Genomic DNA, 22548 nt, shown 5'->3' with positions numbered 1-22548 from the left:
TCAGTAAGCCTGACTGTAGTTCATTAACATGATTAAAGAAAAAAAAAATCAAATACTGCATGGAAAGAAATTGGACTATGATAAATGTTATCCATTTTGTAATTCTCAAAGAATTACTAGAAAAAGAGCTTCTTTGGGTAGCCAAAATTGTGTAGAGAGCTATTTTTTGTAATAAGATGCTTGATCTATTGTACAATAGTTAATATGCCCTGTTACCTGAAATTCTACCTTTGTATGACCTACATTTATCTGCTTGAGTTACATGTATGTTGTTTGTTTACATTCCACTCTTATTTTCCTTCCACATATTATTCAAGGAAAAAAAATTGTTAGAAGTGAATGAAAATTTTAAAGGTTAAATGATAAATAGTTGAATTGTAAATAAAGGAAGTTATCATTTAAAGAATTCAATGTGTCATAATGTAAATGCAATTTATATGGCGTGTGCCATATTTGGTGGAAATTGATTTTTTTTAACAGGGTAAAAAAGATTAATTAGCACCAGCTCTCTGAAAGTGTTTTATGGAAATATATGTAAACATGACATTTAACGTTGTACTTGACCTCTCAGGAGATGCTCTCTAAGAGAGGCAAGCTATATAGTATACACAGTAAAATGTAATACGTTTATATGGTAAATCATAGGTGTGCATGCCTGTCCTCAGGTAATCTGTAATCACTGTGTGAGATTCACTAACAGACAAACAGACAAGTTGTTACATCATTTACAGTTTGAACTTCACAGTTAGATGATGAATTCATTTTCAGTATGGTCTTCACTTACAGTCAAATGATGAATTTGTTTACAGTATGGTTCTCATAGACTGGTCAACAAATGGTAATACTGTTTAGTTTTAGTTTCTCTGATAAACAAGTGGTTTTTCTGTTCACAGTCTGATGCTGGCTAATATTTTTAAAACATGTTTACTTCTGCTCTCAAATATATCCATCACATTTGTGTTAAAACAAGAAAGAATTCTGACTAAATACATGAAATAAGAAGAGAAAAACTTTTACCAAATGAAGCATACATTAGATCATTGTTACAGACTCTGTGAGTACATATATCAATACATACACATGTATATTATGTACCCGGATATATACATATAATTGAATCAGATTCTGTTTAATATAACAGACACTGAAGGATAAAATTTTGTTAAGAATTGAAAAGAAATCCAGTAATCTAGTTTCCAAGATATAGAACCAATACTGCCTTTTATTATACATGTAATAGTTTAATATATTCCCATGGATAATAAACTTTGATAAAATATAAATAGTAATTAACAATCCTTATAAATAATGTCTATACTTTACCACTGATATCAATGTCATCATGGAGAGCTGGAAAAGCCAGTATTAAGTGTAGGAAGCCATAGCTTCACTGTAAACCTTTTTTATTTCTGTGTCCTTTACTGTTTAAACTTTATTAGAGAATTTCTCTCAGATATTTCAATCACAATTGCTTATTACAGATGAAAATTATAATTATGATACTTTTCCTGCATCAACTTTATACTTTCCTTAATCATGTTCTCATCAATCTTCAAAATATACCCTTAGGCTTTACTTAATATCAATTTACTATGCATGGAGCTAATTTCTATGCCTGCAATATGTGATGTAGTGACTACTTTTAATTAGAGACAAAAATAGAGGTGAAAGTGAAGCATTCAAAGAGATTGCAGACTTTAAATTAGTTTACTTTCACTTTCATTTCTTTTACTTTCACTTCTGTATAAACTGGTTCCCTTTTGTAAACTTACTGCCTTGTTGTCCTTTTTATAGCCCACTGGTTTATCTCCATCCAGCACATTGAGGGCTGGCTCACTTCCATGTCGCACTGTCAGGGATGACCCTATACATGTAAATACAAATATTATAAACAAGCTGAAAGTAAAAGTCTTCATACTTTTAAATTAACTTAAAGTTTCTGTCTACATAAAAAAACAGGATACTTGTTTTCATAGAAAATATATTGATTTCCTTTTATTGTTACCCAGTCAATCTTTGAAACCTCAAATTCTATAGGGGCCAAAAAAAACTTTGAGATATATGCATGAGTATTTGGCAGGAATATTAAGGTTACAGAAAAATAGTGATTGAGACTTCAACCTTTGGGATATCAATGTTTGACTGTCATTGGTTCTGAAACAATTTGCTTATGAATTGCTCTTTTTAATCTTTAGCTGACAATATATAAGCCCTTAAAGCAGTGAAACAAGAGCAATCTTAACATCAAATACAAAACACTGACCATGTGTCTCAATGTCCCGCGAGGTGACCACTACATCGTGCTCATTGCTGGGCTGGAACACGGAGATAGTCTTGGACGATGGAAACTGACCAGTGGTCTCTCCTCCCTGGAAGATGTCCGGGCTTGCTGTTCCCGCCGAGCTCTGACTGGCCCCGTCTCCATTGTGTGGCTGGTATGTTTGACCCCCCTGTTCCTCATAGTCTGCTATCAACTGAGGACAAACACAGCAGATTGTTATAGATACAATATATTGCTTGTAGAAAAAAAGATTGCATATCAACAATTATCTACATTGTGAAATACCAAAAAATTAAATTTCAGCAGTATTCTTTTCATTTATGAGGCATGCAGCAATTTCAAAGAAAAAATAATTTTATTTTGGGCTACCAGTAGACTGTATATATATATATATTGCAGAATTTCATCATGTTCATGAACAGAAATTTCAGATGAATCATAAATTAACTGTTTACCTGTTCTCGATCATCCACGACATCATTCAGCTGGTCGTCCGGGTCTAAGATTCCGCCATCATTTATTGTACGTAGATTGTGAACTGACACCCAGTGGTCCAATGACTACAAAAGACAAAAGACACAAATAGGATTCCTTACTTTACAGACAACATGGCCAGCAATTCCAGCATCCTTTAGTTTGTTGTTTGATGAAAATTGTGAGATTTATTTCATGATTTATTTTTTTCTAATTGATTGGGCTTATTTGATAAATTCATAATCCTTCAGTAGAAATGATACTTGTTTTTATTTTGGTTTTTTTTTTTTAAGATTTAACTGCTTGTTTAACATGGGTAGACATTTACAAGTGATCTGAAGTCAAATTGTACAATGTAATAAAACTGTAGTATGGATCATCTACCTTTAAAGTTTCATAATTTTGCAAATTAAAAATGAAAGTGATCATTTACATGAGCAATCTCCATTATCTAACACTATAAAGAAATATACATCATCTACACATAGTCAAAATGACCCAGAGACTAAGGGTAGATTTAAGTGCAAATGCACTCAGACATCTTTGTTGTCCCATAACAATGTGCTGAAATAAAATGGTACGTCCTTTTATCCAATGGGGCTTTTGGACTAAAATATCTGATAAGAATATGGAAGAATGCAGCACACTATCCTTAAATACAATCACTATTTTCTCCATAGTTTACACCCTTGCAAACTTTTTATGCATACTATATACGTGGAAAATTTAGCAAGACACAAAGAGCTAAAGCCATGAATGTGCTAAATCGGCCTAATGATTTTAGGAAAAATAAAGTGAGGGGAAGAAGAAAATTGTTTACGGAAATATTATCCTTAGGTATCAAACTTGAATAGCTTACGCAAAAATTTTCATTTGATGACGTCATATTTGTACAGAAAACGTCTAAACACGTGAACTTTGCCACTTTTTATCAAAATTTAGCATTTTTTCGTCTTTGATTCAAATTTTTCCTGTGGCCACACCCTCTGAACAAAATAAAATTCACACCATTAAAAAGAAAATTAAAATATGAACAAAGAGAGTGTTATTTTATTTTGTTCGAGGGGTGTGGCCACAGCGAAATATTTAATTTTCGTTCGATTCAAATCTCTTTGCACCGACCACCAAAGTGGAAATAATGGGGGTTAACCCATATTAATTAAAAAGAAAAAAGATTCTATGTTGCCTTTGTAAATCTTAATTAGTTTTTAAATGCAAATATACCATTTATTATAAGTTATTTTGTGTTGTGGTGCAAAAAAAAGTACGAAAGTCTCTCGGAGTCTCTATAAGCATGATTGCATGAAGATGCAAATACTGAAATAATGGTGACTCATTACTAACCCAAGACTTTTTAATCAAGCGCAGCTGATCTAGCTTTACATTATAATTGATTATGCTGAAATATTTTTTTTTAAAATGGATACTCTTTCCCCCAAATCTTATTTATTTTACAAACAATGTATTGATGTTTTAGCTCCCGATCTCGTCTCCATGGTCACTTTGTATGTAATCAAAGGGAGATCACCCGAGAAACTTTATTGTCACCAAGTGGGAATTAGTCCTAGAATATATTTTTAACATAAACAATTACATCAGTAACAACTACCAGGATGTATATATAAACTGAAAATTATTGTTTAACCCCTTTACAAAACACAATATGTCGTGAAGTCTGCATCGACTGGCTTCATAAATGATAAAAATGATTTACGTTTGGCTGAGTCAAGATACAAGCGCACAAAGCCACAAGCCCTATCCAAAACCAACATGCATTTCAGAAATTAAACTGCTGTTGGCATTTCAAGAAGAACGCTTAATTTTAAAAAGTTTATTATTAAAAATATTTTCCAATCCGAGAGTTAAACTCAGTTTATAACACATGTAGGCCTAACGAAGTATTGAACCTAGAAAATTCGAGTTGAAAATTCAGATAGATCTATTCAGACTATTGAAATAAACAGTTTGCGAAAATATATTGATTTATGATCGCGAGTAATTTTTGTGATGGGCCTTTATTTGACTAATATAATGTACATTGTAAAAACGAATAAATTACTACATGTACCGAGATGGTCAGGTAGTGACAGCTAGCTCTTCATGGATGCAGGTAATATCTCTAGTCTCGCCTTGAAAAAAAATTCAAAGGGAGGCTACTTGTTAATCTCTTTTTATTTTGAGTTACTCCTCTCAAATGTAACCTGTTCAACTTTTAAAGGGAAGAGGGCAGTCAAGATTGGCAAATCAGTTTATAGTAGAGTACATTCTTATAGGAGGTAGAACCTGGACATAAAATGAGAAGCTAAGAGAGAGTGAGGTTTTCTAACGAAAAAAATTAGCCTGAGGGTAATGGGGGGGGGGGGGGGGTGTTCGGATCTCCACAATATCACTCATATTAAATGATGTATGACAATGAAAATGACAAATCATTACTGATGTGTGACAAATAAAAATGTAGATAACTTTAGTACTTGTTTATTAGACAATAATATATGCAATGAATATGCCAATAAGGATACTACAGGGATACAGTAATATTTAAAAAGAAATTAATAATTGAATTGCATTTTCATTTATTTTTAAAAATCTGTATGATAAAAAAAATTAAAAACATTACTGATGTTTCGTGACTTGGTCATTGAATTAATTTGTTATACCGGTATGTCCCAAATGTATTACATGTATCAAAAACGGAGTGAACTGGTCATTTTACCTGTCTGTCATTTTTGTTTTCTTGAAATAACGTATGGAATATAACATCATAGATAGGGCATTTGTCTCTGATTCATTCAACATGGTATCCGGAGGGGGGGTATGGTAAGGATATGTTGCTTGACATGTTGTCAGGATTTTAATTACAGAGCCGAAATGTGTCATATATTGTTATAGGTTTTCTGAAAAGAAGTCCCAGATAAATTAGTTTCAAATGACACAACGATTTTTTTTCACCGCGCATGTATTTTGAAAGAACATCGGCGTTGTCAGTCACTTGATAAAGATTCATGATATTATACATGTACCTCTACTGAATTTTCCCTATATAAAATTTAGTGATTAGATCTCCATAGAAATCACTGTGAATCAGCTTATCCTCGTGCGTTAGTTTTTGAGCTAATCTCTTCGTCGAAAGCTAGTCATGATAATCCTCGTGCGTTATCATTATTTTTTTTTTTTTAGTAAATCCCTCTGTCGAAAGCTAGTCATGCTAATTCGCGGTTACCGGTAATCCTCTAGATTTACAATAAATATAAATTTTGATTTTATTCAGTTATGAGAATATTGATTAGTTATATAATCTGAAAATATTAAAATATATTTTTTTAAAAGGTTAACCCCCCCCCCCCATTTCAGCACGCACGTGTTGCAGTGTATTCAAAGAAGGGGAAGTGTTGAATTTTAATATAAAAAGTGGTACTGAGAGAAGTTTGATTAAATTTTTCACTTTGTTTATATAACGTTTTTATCGTTCATTGGTGGATTTATTTCAATTAAGTAATTTACATTAAATAATTTGTTTTCCTGCCATTTCCGTTTAACCATTTTCTCAAGCCCTTAGCTAGCGAAGATGGTGGTTATCTTGTTTTTTAATTTTTATAATTTTAATACACTTTGGAAATCTTGTGTTTTCGTTTTGTTCTTTTTTTTTTAACGAAAAAACTTATTCTTGCGGCCGATTTGATGCTTTGCAGGCACGTAGCAATATAGGAGGGGGGGGGGCACTTTTTTCCAAACATTACCTATACTATTGAAAATATTTATTGAAAGGTTGGTGCTCCCCCCTTCTTACCACAGTAAAATGATATCAGGGAAATGTAGTATTGTTTGCAAAACAATTGGTAGTGAAAGAAAGTTGAAATTGAAAAAAAGTTGCCCCACCCCTCCCCCACGAAATAGGATTTTCGAGTTTGAGCAATTTATTTATTTTTTTTTTTTACTTGTCAATTTTAATTTACAGTTAAGTGGAAAAAAATTCTCTGGTCCCCCCCCCCTACTTTCAAAGACGATGCTACGTGCGCCTGCTTTGCTTCAATTTTGTTTAAAAGTCTTCTTTTGTGGTTTCTTTCCTAAATATATATATACTGCTCTGTGTGCGTAAGATACATATGTAGCCTTCAATATTGTCACTGTTTTTCGAGTATTACATGTAAAAACTGTGTACATATCAAATGTTCAGGAAATGCAGCGAAATATTTAAATGATAATATAATAAATGTCGATTTAACTACAAACATATTCATTTTTAATTAAGCATTTTTTAAAGCTTGATGTTTTCGTTATTTTAAAAAGAACACTTCTCTATTCTCTGTCAAAATCTCTATTTTTTAAGTTTGTATGCCGTAGGACATCTAATAACACATTAAGGATATTAAAATCCGTTTCCTCCATGACTACCACAGTACTGTATATATTTTACTACAAAAATTCAGTTTTACTCAGATATGATAGATTTATACTTTATATTGGTGTTTAACTTAATCTGCCCCTTATTTTCATTCAAAAGGTGTTGCATGTATCCACGGTTTTTCCAATCAATATTATAAATATATAACAAATAGTTCTCATTTCTTTGAATTACATATAAATAAAAAAAAAAACACAAAAATCCTTTTTCAGAACTTCTTTAAAAAAATCATAGAAACATTGCCCTAAATTTTTTAAAATTTTGAAGAATTGCCTATATTGTTGAATTTTATTCCAGAAACGTTTATGTGTTATTTTTATAAAAAACGTCAACGTCACGGTGTTGAAGCATATATAACGTCAACGTAATGACGTGACAGCATTGATTAAGAAAACAATGATAAATTGAAACGGCTATAAAAAGAAAACCTGAAAAGATATTCATATAAATTAACAAGAGGCCCATGGGCCACATCACTCACCTGAGAAGCATTGACAATTCTGTTCTTTACCAGATTTCCCCCTTGTTATACATAATGCATCCCCACCCTACCCCAATGATCATAATTTAGACATTTTGAAATCTACACTACCCAATGATCCTTCCATGGGCACATATGTTTCAGCTTTTCTGGCCCAGTGGTTCCTGAGAAGAAGATTTTCAAAGATTTTCCCCATATATTTCTATGTAAAACTTTGATTCCCTGTAATGGCCCCGCCCTTCCCCTGGGGGTCATGAATCCTACAATTTAGAATTTACACTACCCCAGAATGCTTCCACATAAGCTTCACTTTTTCTGGCCCAGTGGTTCTTGAGAAGAAGATTTTCAAAGATTTTTCCTATATATTTCTATGTAAAACTTTGATTCCCCATTGTGGCCCCGCCCTTCCCCCGGGGGTCATGATTTGAACAATTTAGAATCTAGACTATACCAGGATGCTTTAACATAAGTTTCAGCTTTTCTGGCCCAGTGGTTCTTGAGAAGAAGATTTTCAAAGATTTTTCCTATATATTTCTATGTAAAACTTTGATTCCCCATTGTGGCCCCGCCCTTCCCCCTGGGGTCATGATTTGAACAATTTAGAATCTACACTACCCCAAGATGCTTCCACATAAGTTTCAGCTTTACTGGCCCAGTGGTTCTTGAGAAGATTTTTTAATGACCCAACCCTATTTTTGCCTTTTCTTGATTATCTCCCCTTGCACGGGGATATGTCCCTTTATTTTAACAATTTAGATTCCCCTTCACCCAAGGATGCTTTGTACCAAGTTTGGTCGACATTGGGTCCGTGGTTCGTGAGAAGAAGTCGAAAGTGTGAAATGTTTACAGTCGGACAGACAGACGGACAGACAGACGGACAGACGGACGGACAGACAGACAGACGGACGGACGACGGACAAAATGTGATCAGAAAAGCTCACTTGAGCCTTCGGCTCAGGTGAGCTAAAAAGTTTTACAACATACAAATCTTCGAGTATAATGTCAGGGAGTTTCACTAATTTTGATGACTAGGCGGATTTTTGCACTTCGTGAACTTAGCTCTTTAGCAATTATCCTTAAAAATTTTTTTAGCGAAATGTACATGTAATTTTAGCGATTTTATAAAGCTCTCTAAAGAAGCTATTACAGATAAAGTGCAATTATTTTTAGCAATATGTTCAGATTTAGCAATCTTGGTACCCTTGCTAATAATGCCAAAATTAAATCCTCGCTAAAAATTCTGTTTATCGGTTTATCATTTAGTACAAATATCTTTGAAAGAAAATGTTTTACCAGCACAATTAAAGGGGGATAACTCTTAGTCACTGAATGCTACAAGTCTGAATTTTAAATGAGGTGTAAATAAATGTGACATTCCATTGATTACAACTGAAATGTCAAACATAAGTAAATGCCTTGGAGTCTAGTATTTGCTTTTAAAGATTGCATTCAGTGTGATCATAGATAAACTTATACATACATGTATTAGCCCTAACTTCTGTTGGTACATAAACTGTATACACCTGTATACACCTGTAGTATGTACATTTGTACTCAATTTACCTGTCTAAATCAGAGATGACATATATCTTGAAGAGTTTTTAACAAATTAATGTACAACTTGACAAACCAGATCAGGCGTAATCTGTTTCAAACATGACTCTGAATTTTACAAAATTATATTTCGCCAAGTTTGGATACTAAGGGTGTGACTATCCATATTGTTTTAAGACTTGGTCCAATTTCCTCATTTTAAACGTAAACGGAAAAAAAAATCATGCAAATCCTGATTAAGGATTTTAGAAATTTAGAAAAGTTACAAACCTCAGTTGCCATGGTTTTGTGTACAAATATCCCCCGAAAATTGACGGCCCTGAATGGTACGTTTTATTTTCCACACCATATCAAGGTGTACACTGTACTTAATATCCTGCATGGGACATTAAAAACTCTTACCCAAACGAGATATGAAAAATATATTTGGCAGAGGAAAATGATAGGAGCTTGAAGTTAACAGTGTAGATAAGTGTGAAAAATGAGACGTCTTGAATTCTGTTTTGTATGAATGTAATAATAGCTAGGTAACATTTTGGAGCAAATGTCACCTAGGACATATAAAACGAGATTCTTTTCTCTTAAATAAAATGTAAGAAATGTGAATTGATAGATTAAAAGAATTATCTCTGTAAGTATAACTTCATATTCAATTCACTACACGCATGTAGTACTATATACTGTAAAATCACATATTTTCGTGGGGTAACAATTTCGTGGTTTGAGTAAAAATTCTTGGTTCGTGCCCCGAGATTTGAATTCATGGATAAAGAATTGTTGAGTAGTTACATGTACGTAAGTATTTTATTTAACATTTTACATTTCATGGTGGACATGAATTCATGGGTCTCTTCATACCTCGAAAACAAAGAAAATTAAACCCTCACAAAAATTTGTGATTTCACAGTATATATTAGCCTTAACGATAAATAAATTTCTCAAAAGGTACGTGATAAACAACATGTACAAATGTGGCTGAATCAGACAAAAGGGAAGTTGTAACTCTAGCCTGGAAAGTCGGCTGCTGACAGACAGATGTGAGTGTACACTTTAATCCACATTCATCTGAATCTAAAATCCACACAATCAATACAAACTGTACACAATGTGCATCAACTAATGATCAGAACAGGGCAGTGCTACATTGAACGCCCCTACACATTGTCAAATATACAGATCCAGAAAAGTTTTGTCCGAGTATGTGTGTCATTATCTGAGGTTTGAGGTGGAGGGGGCAGATAAATTGCAACCACTTATCTTGAATAAATCTATATATTTTTTATGAATGTTCATTGTCATGAAATATGCCGTGGTAAAAAGATTCCTTTTATTTTCAACAGTTGGTGAATTGAATGGAGTAAACTGTACCATAAGAACTCCTACAATTTATGTCTTATTATCAACAAAACAAATGCCAAACATCACAAGTATTTAAATGAGTTGTTTATATTTTATGTATAATTGACTTAAATCTCTATCCTTGGAAATTCTAACAAAAACAAAGAGTTAAAAGTTCTTGGGGAAGGGGGGGGGTTCTTATTGTTATTTAACACTCATTATTATTCTTTATTATAAACTATATAAACAGGAAATCTTTATTAACTTAACTGTAAATCTATGTTAACAAAATCATTTACATTCCTTAACATAAAAATTTCCCAGTTGATAATCCCTAAACATCAACAATAGGTTTAATCCAATATAAACTGACAAACTGCTTGTAATACTAGGGCATTAATCCCAGCAGATTTCCATAGGATTAACCCTCCTAATCCCATTAATCAGTGTTTAAACTAAACCAATCTCCTATAGATTCTCACATTAATCCTATTTTCAAAAGGAAGTCACTCTCCCAAAAATGCTGGATTTATCTCCCTTTCCCATCTTTTCTTAAGGAGAACAAGAAACCGGCCCATTGGAGTGACTAAAAATAACTGGGAAATCTGAATGAACACTGTGGCCCTTCATACCCAATTAAAGATCAAAGGTCAGGTTAGCTTTGTCCTTCAATGCTTGTTGGATAGCAATGGCCACTTATCAGAATGGAACATGTTCTACACAAACAAGACAGAAATTTATAGCCCTTTGTGTGAAACTTGGTAGAGCTATTCATTGAAATGAAAAGTGCAGGGGTGGACCAATTACACTGGTCCACTATACAATGCTCAGTTTACCCCTATTAAACAGCTAAGATCTTGAAATATCAAGCTCAGCTGGCTATATGCTTCTATTCAGCAGTGGGTGATTTCATGAACTGCAGTAGATCATGTAGATGATAAATATATATTGACAGGGTATATTCCCTTGAGTCAATGCGGGGGAGGATTATTTACTTTATGAACTGGTCAGTGGGATTTCAATAAAGCAGTCCATTCTACACAGTGTATTTTATTGTCCTGAGTAAACTTCTCAAATCAACATGACAGACTGGTCTGGTCGATTTACACAGCATCCTACTACACTTTGATTGGAAAGAGAAAGATGCATATTATATGAGAAAGAGATAAAGTCACATTTTTATGAATTCGAGCATAACAATTGTATAAAAAAATATGTTGAAAATGTCATAATGGTAAACTCTTTATAAAAGTAACAAACCAGACTTTTCTTCATACTTTTCACTCTTTACCCGAGAAATCCAGGGATATGTTTAATATATAGTCTGTCAATATATATATATATATATCTGCTTATGATCATGATCATGATGATGATACATTACACATCATAGTTCTGTAACCTTGATACTCATCACATGCTCATCATCATGATAATTTTGAGTATGATAAGAGTTACACCAAGATTTGCAACTGACCATTAATGTCATGTTTTAAATATTTCTAAAATGCAATAGAAAAAAAAAATTATACAGCAAAATAAATTGTTTTTCTGTTTCAGGCTAGGCCATCAATATTCAATAAATGATCCCCTTCTCTCTCTTTCTCTGTCTCTCTCCATTTTTAACTAGAGGGTGTATGTCTATGTTGGGTACATTAAGCAGTCCATTTAATTACACCAAACAAAGTCATCGCCTCACCCAATATTCTCAATGGCCTCTTACATCAAAGTCCCTTTTTCTCCCGGGTGTCACTTTATTTTATTATTGAGTCCATCACAGAATTAAACTTTCCAAGTTCCAACACAAACACTACCAAGGGAGCTAATATGAATCAACCCAACTTGTATTTTTGTTTCTCTCTGACCAAGGCAGAAGTTAATTCTTTTATTGTCAACTTATTAATAATTATCATTAATAATAATATCAGAGCAAATAAAATATAGACATTATACTTTCATCATGTTCATGCATGGATGAATTTATTTTAGATTAAAAATTTTTTCAGTTGTCTGATTAAGTTGTCCAATAAAAAATTACATTATAATATTAAGTCACAACATTCAACATATTCAAAGAAATATTTTATATTACCCTAGCCCAGGGTGTACAGGTGTAAGGTAAGATTCAAATTACATGTGATGTAGTCAGCACAAGCAAATGTAAACGTGGTAAACTTTCTAAATAATTATTCCAAAAAGTTAACAGAACGGGGAATTTAAAAGAAAGAAGCCTGTAATTAAGCAGAATTCTGTGAGGGAAAAAAATACTTGATAAGAACACAGTTTGTTTTGAAAGATTAAAAGATTTCAGTCCTAGCTTTCTTCATATTTCTCTAATTATGCAATTTACATTCCATCCCAAAAACACATGGCTCAGAAAACCTGCTGTTAATTTCATGCTTGTAGGCAAACTAAGAAAGAGTTAATGCACCTGATACCTCATTTCTGTTTAATTAAGATTCTGGGGGAATTGGTTCCCATGACATTTCTCCCTCCCCACACAAAGACAGCCCGAGTTTCTATACATGTGTGTAATGGCCGGGTGTGAATGTGAATTAATCACTCGATTGATGAAAGCAGATCCCAGACCCCTATCTCTTATTGTATTCAAATGTTTCTCATTTCACCTGTACCCATACAAAATAACACCCTCAGTTTAATTCAATGTTACCTGTATGATCCAGTGAATGTCACATATAATAGTTACAAAAATGATTAAATTTTGAAAACACTGTGTATATATATTTGCCATGTTTACCCCCATTGATCAAGTTGATATGCATGGAAATTAACATCCTATTTTTCTCATTACTTTCATTTTCAGCATAGAATATTGTAATCATTTCTTAAAATTTGTTCTGCACACATCGTACAGAATAACTCTCATTATCATTCATAATAAAATAACCATGCACATAAAGCTATATAACTTTGCACAGTATGAATATTAAAGTCCTTGTCAATGCCTGTAGTGTAGTTATAAATAATTTCAAATTTACATAATTTGCTGATTTTAATTAAATCTGTTAGTCAAGTCGACTCCATGTCAGCGAAATGTCAGGAAGTTCTTATAACTGCTAAATACTTTTCTACATAAATATGACAACAGCATTTTCACAATGCAGATTCAATAATGACCCCAGGTTAGCATTAAGATAGCTAGGGTTAGGTTAGAGTTGGAGTTAGGGCAAGGATTCGATGATCTTCAAAGAGAACTATCTATTATGAATCAAAATATTTTTCATAAACTGACTGTATCGGAGTCGTAAATGAAAGGCTTTCCAGTGGTGTAAGATTGCCTAATGCGCACAATCTAACTGTAAGGAGAGCCTTGAATGCTTACCTTTCCCGTTCCTTTTTGTAGCATACGATTGCCCAGTGTACACAATCTATCTGTACACGAGGCCTTGAATGCTTACCTTTCCCGTTCCTTTTTGTTGTATACGATTGCTATCTGTACAAAAGGTTCTTGAATGCTTACCTTTCCTGTGGCTTTTTTGTAGCGTACGATCGCCTTCTCCGTGAGTTCTTTCACTAACAGATCACCATCTCCACACGGAACTATAACTCGAACTCGATCAAAACACACCGTCACCTTCATCGGCATGACTTCACATTTTCACTGGCTTCAAGTTGCCTCATGCTTATCTGCAACATCATAAATTGAAGTATTAAAGTTAGTATAATAAGTAAAATAAAAAAAAATAATAGCAATAATTTGGTGGTCAAAAATAAAAATGTACAATGGCACAGCTTTTTATGAAAGAAACATGGGCCCCTTACAATGTTAAATACAAATCATATGTATGAAATTTGTGCCAATTATAAAGACAGTATATCTATCATGTACATGTACATATATTTTTTGTGAACAATTTCTGTGGTCTTATTTCTTCAGTTATAATATCGTACATTGTTTAATTAAAGGATGTTATCCATCTATAACTCTGTAACAAATTCTTTATCCTATTTATCAATTATCACCATGTTTATTTTTCATGCCCCAAAAATTTTATCAATCAAAACATACTTCTTTTTCCAAAAGTTTATTCATTTATGATAAATCGTCTTTTCTTAACCTTTAACAATTTATGCCCTCGGGTGCAAACACTACTGCACATTGAAATGTTTGTCGATTCATCTACTGTGTACACAAAAACTGAACGATCGAAACGGAACTTCTTCAACTCAGATTGCAACGAGTCTGTTCAATGAAAACTGAAGGATTTTTATTAATTTTCTCTCGTGTTGAGTCATATAAAAATGGTTTCATCATGCGTAGAAGACCGGTATTCAAAAAATCGAAAACACCTGTCCATCCAAGGTACCCCTAGACCTCCAAAAGGTGTTACAGCTTTCAGAAACCAATCCACTTACCGAAAATTGAACATTTTAGGATTCACTGAAAATATATGTGTACGTTAAAAGGTATCAAATGAATCCCCACAAAAGTAAATCCACAGAGAGTAATAGAGTATTCCTTCTTTTCGATATTCCACTTTAAATTTGTACGAGATACATATTTACAATATACACAGCCTCGTTTTCGAAATCAACTTCCGCTGGGGCACCTCGACGGGGACAAGACAACTCGAAGATAAAATTACTCGTTTGTGATTTTTAAGTGGTAAAAAACAAGATGTGTAGAGAAAATAAATATTGTTATCATTTTTTATCAGAGAACCACTTTTTTCTTTTGATCATTGATGATGTAAGCTTATTGATTATTGGGTAAATTATATTTTATATTATGTCATTGTCTCTGCTAAAGTCTCCGGAGTAATGTCATTTTATCTCATCCATAGATTCGGAACATAGCGTTGTTTTTGTCCTGTCTGTCTGTTTGTCTGTCTGTTGTCAACTTTAGCCTACGCCATAACTTTTGAACCGTGAGAGTTAATTCATATGGTATGCATACTCCACTAAGCTCTTTCAAACGACACCAAGGTCATTGACTTTTTTCGACCTTGACTGTGACCTATATGCCAAAAATAGCCTTTCAAACTTTTGCCATTACTTTTGAACCATAGGAGATGTCATGTAGAACCTTCATATTTAGTATGCCTACTCCATTAATTGATTTCTTTCAAATAACATCAAGGTCAATGACCTTGTGACCTTGATTGTGACCCATATGCTAAAAATAGCTTCTTCGAACTTTGCTGCCGCCGGGCGCATAGTGCCTTTTCACAAACACATCCTGTTTTATTTTTTTTATATTAGATAATTTGATAATTAAGATATGCTAAATTCAAGTATACAGAAAATAAAGGCTCTGCTTATGACCTTGACCATACGTACATGGATAGGGGAGGGGGAAGCCTCTTGAAAATGGAAAAAAAAAATGGAGAGTCAATTAAATATTCATGAATCTGAAAAAAGATTTTTTGACCACTGAAATCCCACACCTCAAAATAATTTTTTTTTTTGATTTGGTAAGCTATTTACGCCACCCACCCACCCGCTGAAAGTGGGGGATATTAATTTTCGGTCTGTCTGGCCATCCCTCTGTAGTTCTTGGTTTCAGCTAGGATGTTGTATTTTAGCTGCAGTTCATTTCCGGTAATTTTCGTAATTATCAACTTTTCATTTCCGATATTTTTTTAATTTTCATTTCCGACATTTTTTTGTTTCCTTTCTTTTTTTTTTTTTTTTTTTTTCATTTCCTACATTTTTTAGATAGGACCTGAAAATTTGAAGACTTTACCTATGAAAAAATTATTGTTGTGTGGAGAACAGTATAATGCGTTGTCAACGGGAATAAAAACTAGTTTTAGTACATCAAGTGTCTTCGGCATAAGTTTGGTGTTGTCACTGACATTTAATTTGGTGCACATTGAATGTGGGTAAAAAGTTGTGTGCCGAGTGAAATCTTTTATACACCTAGACATTGTGCTACATGTATGCATATATGTATAGATGGAGTTTTATACTTTATATCAATAAATAGAGTTTTATATTTATTATCAATATTTTGCAACAAATACTTTTAAAATTCCATTTTCACTTACTTGGAAAACAATAAATTGCCGGACAGGTAAACTCCGGAAATGAAAAGAAAATTATGTCGGAAACGAAAAACTAAAATGTCGGAAATGAAATAAAACAATGTCGGAAATGCTAGAAGATTTCCAGAAATGAAATGCACGATTTAAAAATGTCATATTACTGTATATATACAGATTTCTTTTATTTTTATGAGGGCATTCAGACACGCCTATAACAACGCAAAATGCACCATTCTGAAACCAATTAGGCGCTTATTATATATGTCGAACAAGTTTTATTATTTCTACCAAGCTTTTTATTAAATGAAGCAAATTAATTATGCCTATATTTCCTAGCTTCCGCAATATGCTCCCAAAAGGACAGAGAATTTAATTACATGCATGTGAACTGCGTTATATAATTGGCGGAGCATTACTCGGTTTACATCTTTCCATCACAAAAAAATGTTAGCAAAAAAGTAACATAAAATTAATTTTCTATATTTTCGAGTAAAATAACGTCATTCTAACGTTACCGAAAATAACACCAACAACGTGCGCAACGTCACTGTAGTTTTACATGACAATCTGTAACGCTTTCGTTTCCAAAATTCTGTCTGTTAAACTGTTAACAACGTTAATCTATACGAGATACGTGATAAAAAAAGGCCGCGAACTATCTCTATATCTACAAAACTAAAATTAAGATTAAAAAAGAAATTGGTACACATACACAAGTTCTATTAATAGCATATGCTGAATAAAGTTTTGCTTCTTGTTTGTGGCGTCACAATCTGAAAATGACTTCACTATGTAGGTCACTTGTGACGAAATGGTTTTAATTCTAAGTCGTAATCGTTCAACAAACAACTTTAAAATTTATGGTATATCTTAGAAATCAATTTGAAGTAGCGTATAATAATTTGTACACGTTTTTTAAAGACAACTGACTTCCTATAAATTTAATAAATGATTGGATTCATCGTTTTAGTGATGGAATGCAGCTGGTTAAAAATGATACTTGTTATGTTGCCCAGAGAAAGCATTGAAACGAGTCATGTTTTTAATTCAGCAACTTTTCTATCAAAGACCTCCAGTTATCATTTTGAAAAATAATTGAATATTTCAACAATAATATAATTATTAAATACCTAAGATATCGTTTACTTTAGATTTTAAACATCTTAGATATGATGAAAAGGATCCTTCCATTCTCTATCCACCTTGAATAAAAGTCTCTCCCGCGACAGAAGATTTGTGTTTTAATGGTCGACATGCTAATTTTTGGAAAGGATATTCTTATCCCCATTCTTTTGCCGAGATTTGACCATTTTTGACAAATAAACTGTTCTTGTCATAAAAATTAACGCACATGGAAAAAAATAAAAAACTCAGAAAAATCTTTCAACTTTTGTGACAGAACGCTACGGAGGGGGTCACGTGACCGCCAATATCATGTGATTCGTGCATGCGCAGAACAGTGGTTGATATGCATTATAATCGGAGATTAATTTAAGATATAATCAGCATTGAAACCAAAAATTGTTTCTTTTATGGAAGTTATTCAATTGGTTCGCGAACTTTTGATCACCCCTCGTGTTTCACATTTGTAAATCATAGTTAACGTGATAATCTATGTTTCAGAACCATAAACTATACTTAACACTGAAAACAATCATTTGCAATTGCAAAACATATATTATCTGATAAATAGTTCCAGGATTTGTAAACCATGGTTTACAACTCTTAACTATAGTTAACGATCTGATAAATATAGATTCACGATTTGTGAAACTATGATTGATTAACAACTCTTAACTACAGTCCAAGATTGTAAATTACGTTTTGTTAGAGACAAATAAACTTAGATTAGCAGGACCATCTTGCCTTGGCATACTTAACAAACTAGACAGTGATTTCTTAAATAAAACAAGCTTAATGAAAATTAAAAATGGTTAACATCTAACTCTCTTTGATCATTTGATATGCAGTCTGATTTTTTCAAAAATTAGTTACATTTACCAAAGGATTTTTCTTTTATTTGGAATTTATATTTTAGGATTTACCAATTAAATGGAGCTTTGCGTTGCAGTGTGTGATTCATTGAGGAATATTCCATATTTTTCACAACAAAAACCGTGTCTCCTATGAAAATTGTGTTGACTTTCACAATAATAAAAAAAAAAAAACCATATCTATTGAGTTCGGCTCGCATCACATTGGTGGCAGCGGTGGGATTCTGCGAGCATGTGAAAATAGTTTGTGTTCAGAAAAGTGCATATGCGAGATATCAGTGCGCGATTGGCTTTATTACTCTGCAAACTGTGTTTTAAACACGGTAGTTCGTCAATTGTGTCGTTCAAAGTAAAAAAAAAAGAAGATAATGTCTCTGTGTTTGATGAAAAGCAGTAGCAGGCGACAGTGTGGATCAGTGATGACAGAAATAAGTCAACACATGGGCAAATATAAGAGAGAGAGAGAGAGAGAGAGAGAGAGAGAGAGAGAGAGAGAGAGAGAGAGAGAGAGAGAGAGTTATGTCAAGTAAAGAGTAAAAAGTAATGTGAACTGTATTTTTGAAAAAAAAATATTTTACAGTTAACGTGCACAAAATGTGAACTTTATCAACCGCCATGATCAAGCAGATAAAAATGATGTATTAAAAATGGAGTATTGTATGATACATCATATTGTGCAAGACAATGTTAAATTGTAAATTTTCTTCAAAGTTACAGTTTTTCTATCGAAAATTTGAGCAACACTAATTTATAAACGTTCTTTTTCTTCAGTCATATCAATAGTTCGTTATAAATTCCGACATCAAAATTGCTGTTCGGACAATAAGGATAGAGTGTTGTGCAAATGGAGATACAACACATATTTATGGACAAAAACGTTTTAGTCTATAGAGGAAGGATTCGATCAATATCACGTACCGTAGATTAAAAAAAAATGATAATGGATGAAGTATATGGTGAAATTTAACAAGAAATTGATGTATCAAGTAAAATATTTGAGGTTGAAATAAAAAAAAAAGGAAAAATGAAAGGGATGATGTGGCCTCTCAAAACAGGAAAAATTTCCCAAACTTTTGGCTCCTACTCTAAATCTAGTTCTCCAGTATTTCAAAAGAATGTGAAACGAAAATTGGATGAACAAATAAAGCATATTTAAAATCATATCTTTTGGAGGAGTTACTAAGGGCATGCTTCAGTCTGATAAAAATGTATGGAGCAGAAGGATTATCAAGTTTGGCCGAAGAGAAAGATCGACAACAGACTAATTTGGAGGATTCTAAATCGTCTAAGACACACATCTCAGTGTTCAAGTGTTTTGGTACCTTGTGCAGTTAAAATAAAACATCAATATAAATTATAGAACAGAAAAGACGACTGGGATTGATTGCTTGCTTGATTGATTGTATACTGTTTAACGTCCCTCTCCAGAATATTTCACTGCTATGGAGACGTCACCATTGCCGGTGAAAGGCTGCAAATTTAGGCCTATGCTCGGCTCTTACGGCCTTTGAGCAGGGAGGAATCTTTATCGTGCCACACCTGCTGTGACACGGGGCCTCGGTTTATACGGTCTCATCCGAAGGACCGCCTCATTTAGTCGCTTTTTAGGACAAGCATAGGGGTACTGAGGATCTATTCTAACCCGGATCCCCACGGGGTAGACGACTGGGATTAGTAAATGTGTGGGATTAGTAAAGGTGTGACAACATTAGATACTTATTCTTTCTGCTATAAATAATAAACTTACAGCTGAATCCAAATCTCTTTATTTATTTGTCTAGAGCTAATCTGAATGAGTGGTCACCATCAGAAAAAAGAATTATGATAAGCTTGTGAAAGCCTTAAAAATCGCTTTAAACCAACAACAAAATGGGCTGAAATGTATAGAAATCAACTGTAATTAAATACAAGAAAAGGAAAGAATACCGGAACTTGTACAGTCACACAAAATCGAAAGTGGCCCAACAAGTATTACCCTATGCCTCTTCGAATATTATGATGTTCTACGTGTATCTTTAGATCATTTTATTGAAGCATCGACTGATCTGGATATGCGTTTTAGATAAACCCTAACAAAAATTACTATAATTAACTATATAATTTATTCTATATTGTTAACAATAAGGAATACTTTGCGATTTTCTTACCAAAAATGCGCATGTTTTAGTAGACGTAATTAATTTAAAACAAACGCCAGAGAAGTTTCCTTGTCAAATCTTGTATTTAAACAATTCTTTATAAAGATTTTAAAATAGTACCAAAACTACAAAGCCATCCAGCAAGGCACGTTAGTTTGTTTCGGTCGAAGTCGAGCAGGTGCTTAAAATCTAGTCTAGGGCCTATAATCACTCCCAACTCAAGCACAGCATAAAGAAAAATCAGCACGCCCTAAATCTTAATAAATCTGGTCAATACAGGAAGTTTACATGTTGTTATTCATCTAAAAAAAAATTCAGCTCCAGTCTCGTATCAAAATGCCCGAATCGGAAGGGAAGATTCCGGGATTATTTTGCGTCAGCCATGATTTGACGTGAACCCCAAGTGAAATACTGTTATGACACATTTTAATTTACTTTGAAATTTTACTCTAGAACGTTTTGAAGATTTGGAGCCCTGATATACATTTATTAATTACATACCAATCATGTAATATTTTGATAAAATATGTAAATATTCAAGAAATAGTTCATATAAAATCAGAAAATTACTTGTAGGACGTTTACAAAAAATATATCATACCTACCTGAAATTCATAGTAATTTTTTTTTATTTACGATTTACTAAAAGCCGCTTGGTCCGATTCTAATCGCTAAAAATATATATTCGTTTTTCTTTTTGAAAAATAATTGTCCATAAATTATTTCAACTTTTGTCAAATTATATCCCCAAAGTCTTTTTCTTTTTAAAGATATCAAAATTCAAAAGTTAAAAAAATAATTTTTGTTAGGTCACACAAAAAATAATCCTTTGTTGACATTTGTTGACATGCGTGAAATCACCTTCGAAAAATTAAATTTATCGCTTACATGTATAACTCATGAAGAACAAACCCGAGATTTTTTTCCACAACAAAGTGTACACAGGCATTATTCTCCCTCGTCACTAAACTCCCTTTTTAAAAAATCTTTAAAAATATCTGATTTTCCTTTATTCTGTAAATATGCATATTAATATAAAAATTACTATGGATAATATTCAATTAATTTCTTAATTTTAAAAAGATATATCATGACTTAGGATTCTACTACTAAAAAAATACCCGGGTTTGAATTCTCTTCATAATTAGATATAACCGATAAAAGTATTTTTTTCAAAGGTGACTTCAAAACAGATCTTAACTTCCCGTCAGGAACTGCTGTTTGTCAACAAGGTTTTTGTCTATGTTTTCCATGTCAGGATTGCTGTAATAAACTTTTAAATCAATCTTATAATCAATTTTTATATATTATCTATGTAATGACATACTTTTATTGTTCAAGATGATATGTGCCTGTTTCGGATGAAGCGGCTTTAAGTGAAAACTTTGATTAACCATGATAATTATCTAAAGTAACCTATACTTAACAATAGTACTTTTTTATTAGGGCGTAAAGCAAGACCCAAAATATGTCTGAGGAAAAGTGCTGTTCGTATTGAAATTCACAAACTTTTACTGACGGACAAAGAGGTTTCCTCTGAAGTCCACACTTATTAAAAAAGAGAGTCTAATTGTTCACCAAAACATCTGGAGAGGTTATTCGAGGACAACTAATGTAAAGAGATCGTAAAGAAAAAGTGCAAGGATTAATTCTGACAAACCATTTTTGTTCTTAACATTCAATTGGCATTGCAAAAGCATATTAAGCAATGCATAAAATAAACACATTAAGTCTAAACCCAATAAAGCAGAAGTCAAAGAAAGTCTTTTTAAAAAACTAAACAACAAGTTAAAAAAAAGGTGAATGATACGCAGGAGGCTGATATAATTGAACTGTCAAATGAGACCTGGGATTCCCCTGTGGTATTAATAACAGAGA

The 22548-nt window shown here is 32.8% G+C and overlaps 1 protein-coding gene across 6 annotated transcripts in view; it reads right to left on the bottom strand.

Annotated features, from left to right (window-relative positions):
- The window catches only part of LOC134232219 (partitioning defective 3 homolog), a 42714-nt gene extending 27622 nt beyond the window's left edge, over window positions 1–15092 (bottom strand). For 5 of the 6 annotated variants that reach the window (XM_062714165.1, XM_062714166.1, XM_062714167.1 and 2 more), the window contains exons 1-5: window positions 14908–15092; window positions 14012–14178; window positions 2737–2841; window positions 2264–2474; window positions 1773–1864 (exon numbers count right to left, since the gene is read on the bottom strand). In XM_062714165.1, coding sequence (XP_062570149.1) covers window positions 1773–1864; window positions 2264–2474; window positions 2737–2841; window positions 14012–14137 — 534 coding nt within the window. In that variant the 5' untranslated portion in view covers window positions 14138–14178; window positions 14908–15092. Of the gene's footprint in view, window positions 1–1772; window positions 1865–2263; window positions 2475–2736; window positions 2842–9462; window positions 9615–14011; window positions 14179–14907 lie in introns of those variants that run through there. The other variant, XM_062714170.1, reaches the window with a different exon arrangement.
- Window positions 15093–22548: the final 7456 nt, after the last annotated feature.

This window comes from Saccostrea cucullata, unplaced genomic scaffold, assembly GCF_032062105.1.
Source record: "Saccostrea cucullata isolate Sc308-1 unplaced genomic scaffold, CSIRO_AGI_Scuc_v1 ctg408, whole genome shotgun sequence".
NCBI classification, from domain to species: Eukaryota; Metazoa; Mollusca; class Bivalvia; order Ostreida; family Ostreidae; genus Saccostrea; species Saccostrea cuccullata.
The sequence above is the reverse complement of the archived record's forward strand: the minus strand, read 5'-3'. Positions and strand labels throughout refer to the sequence as shown.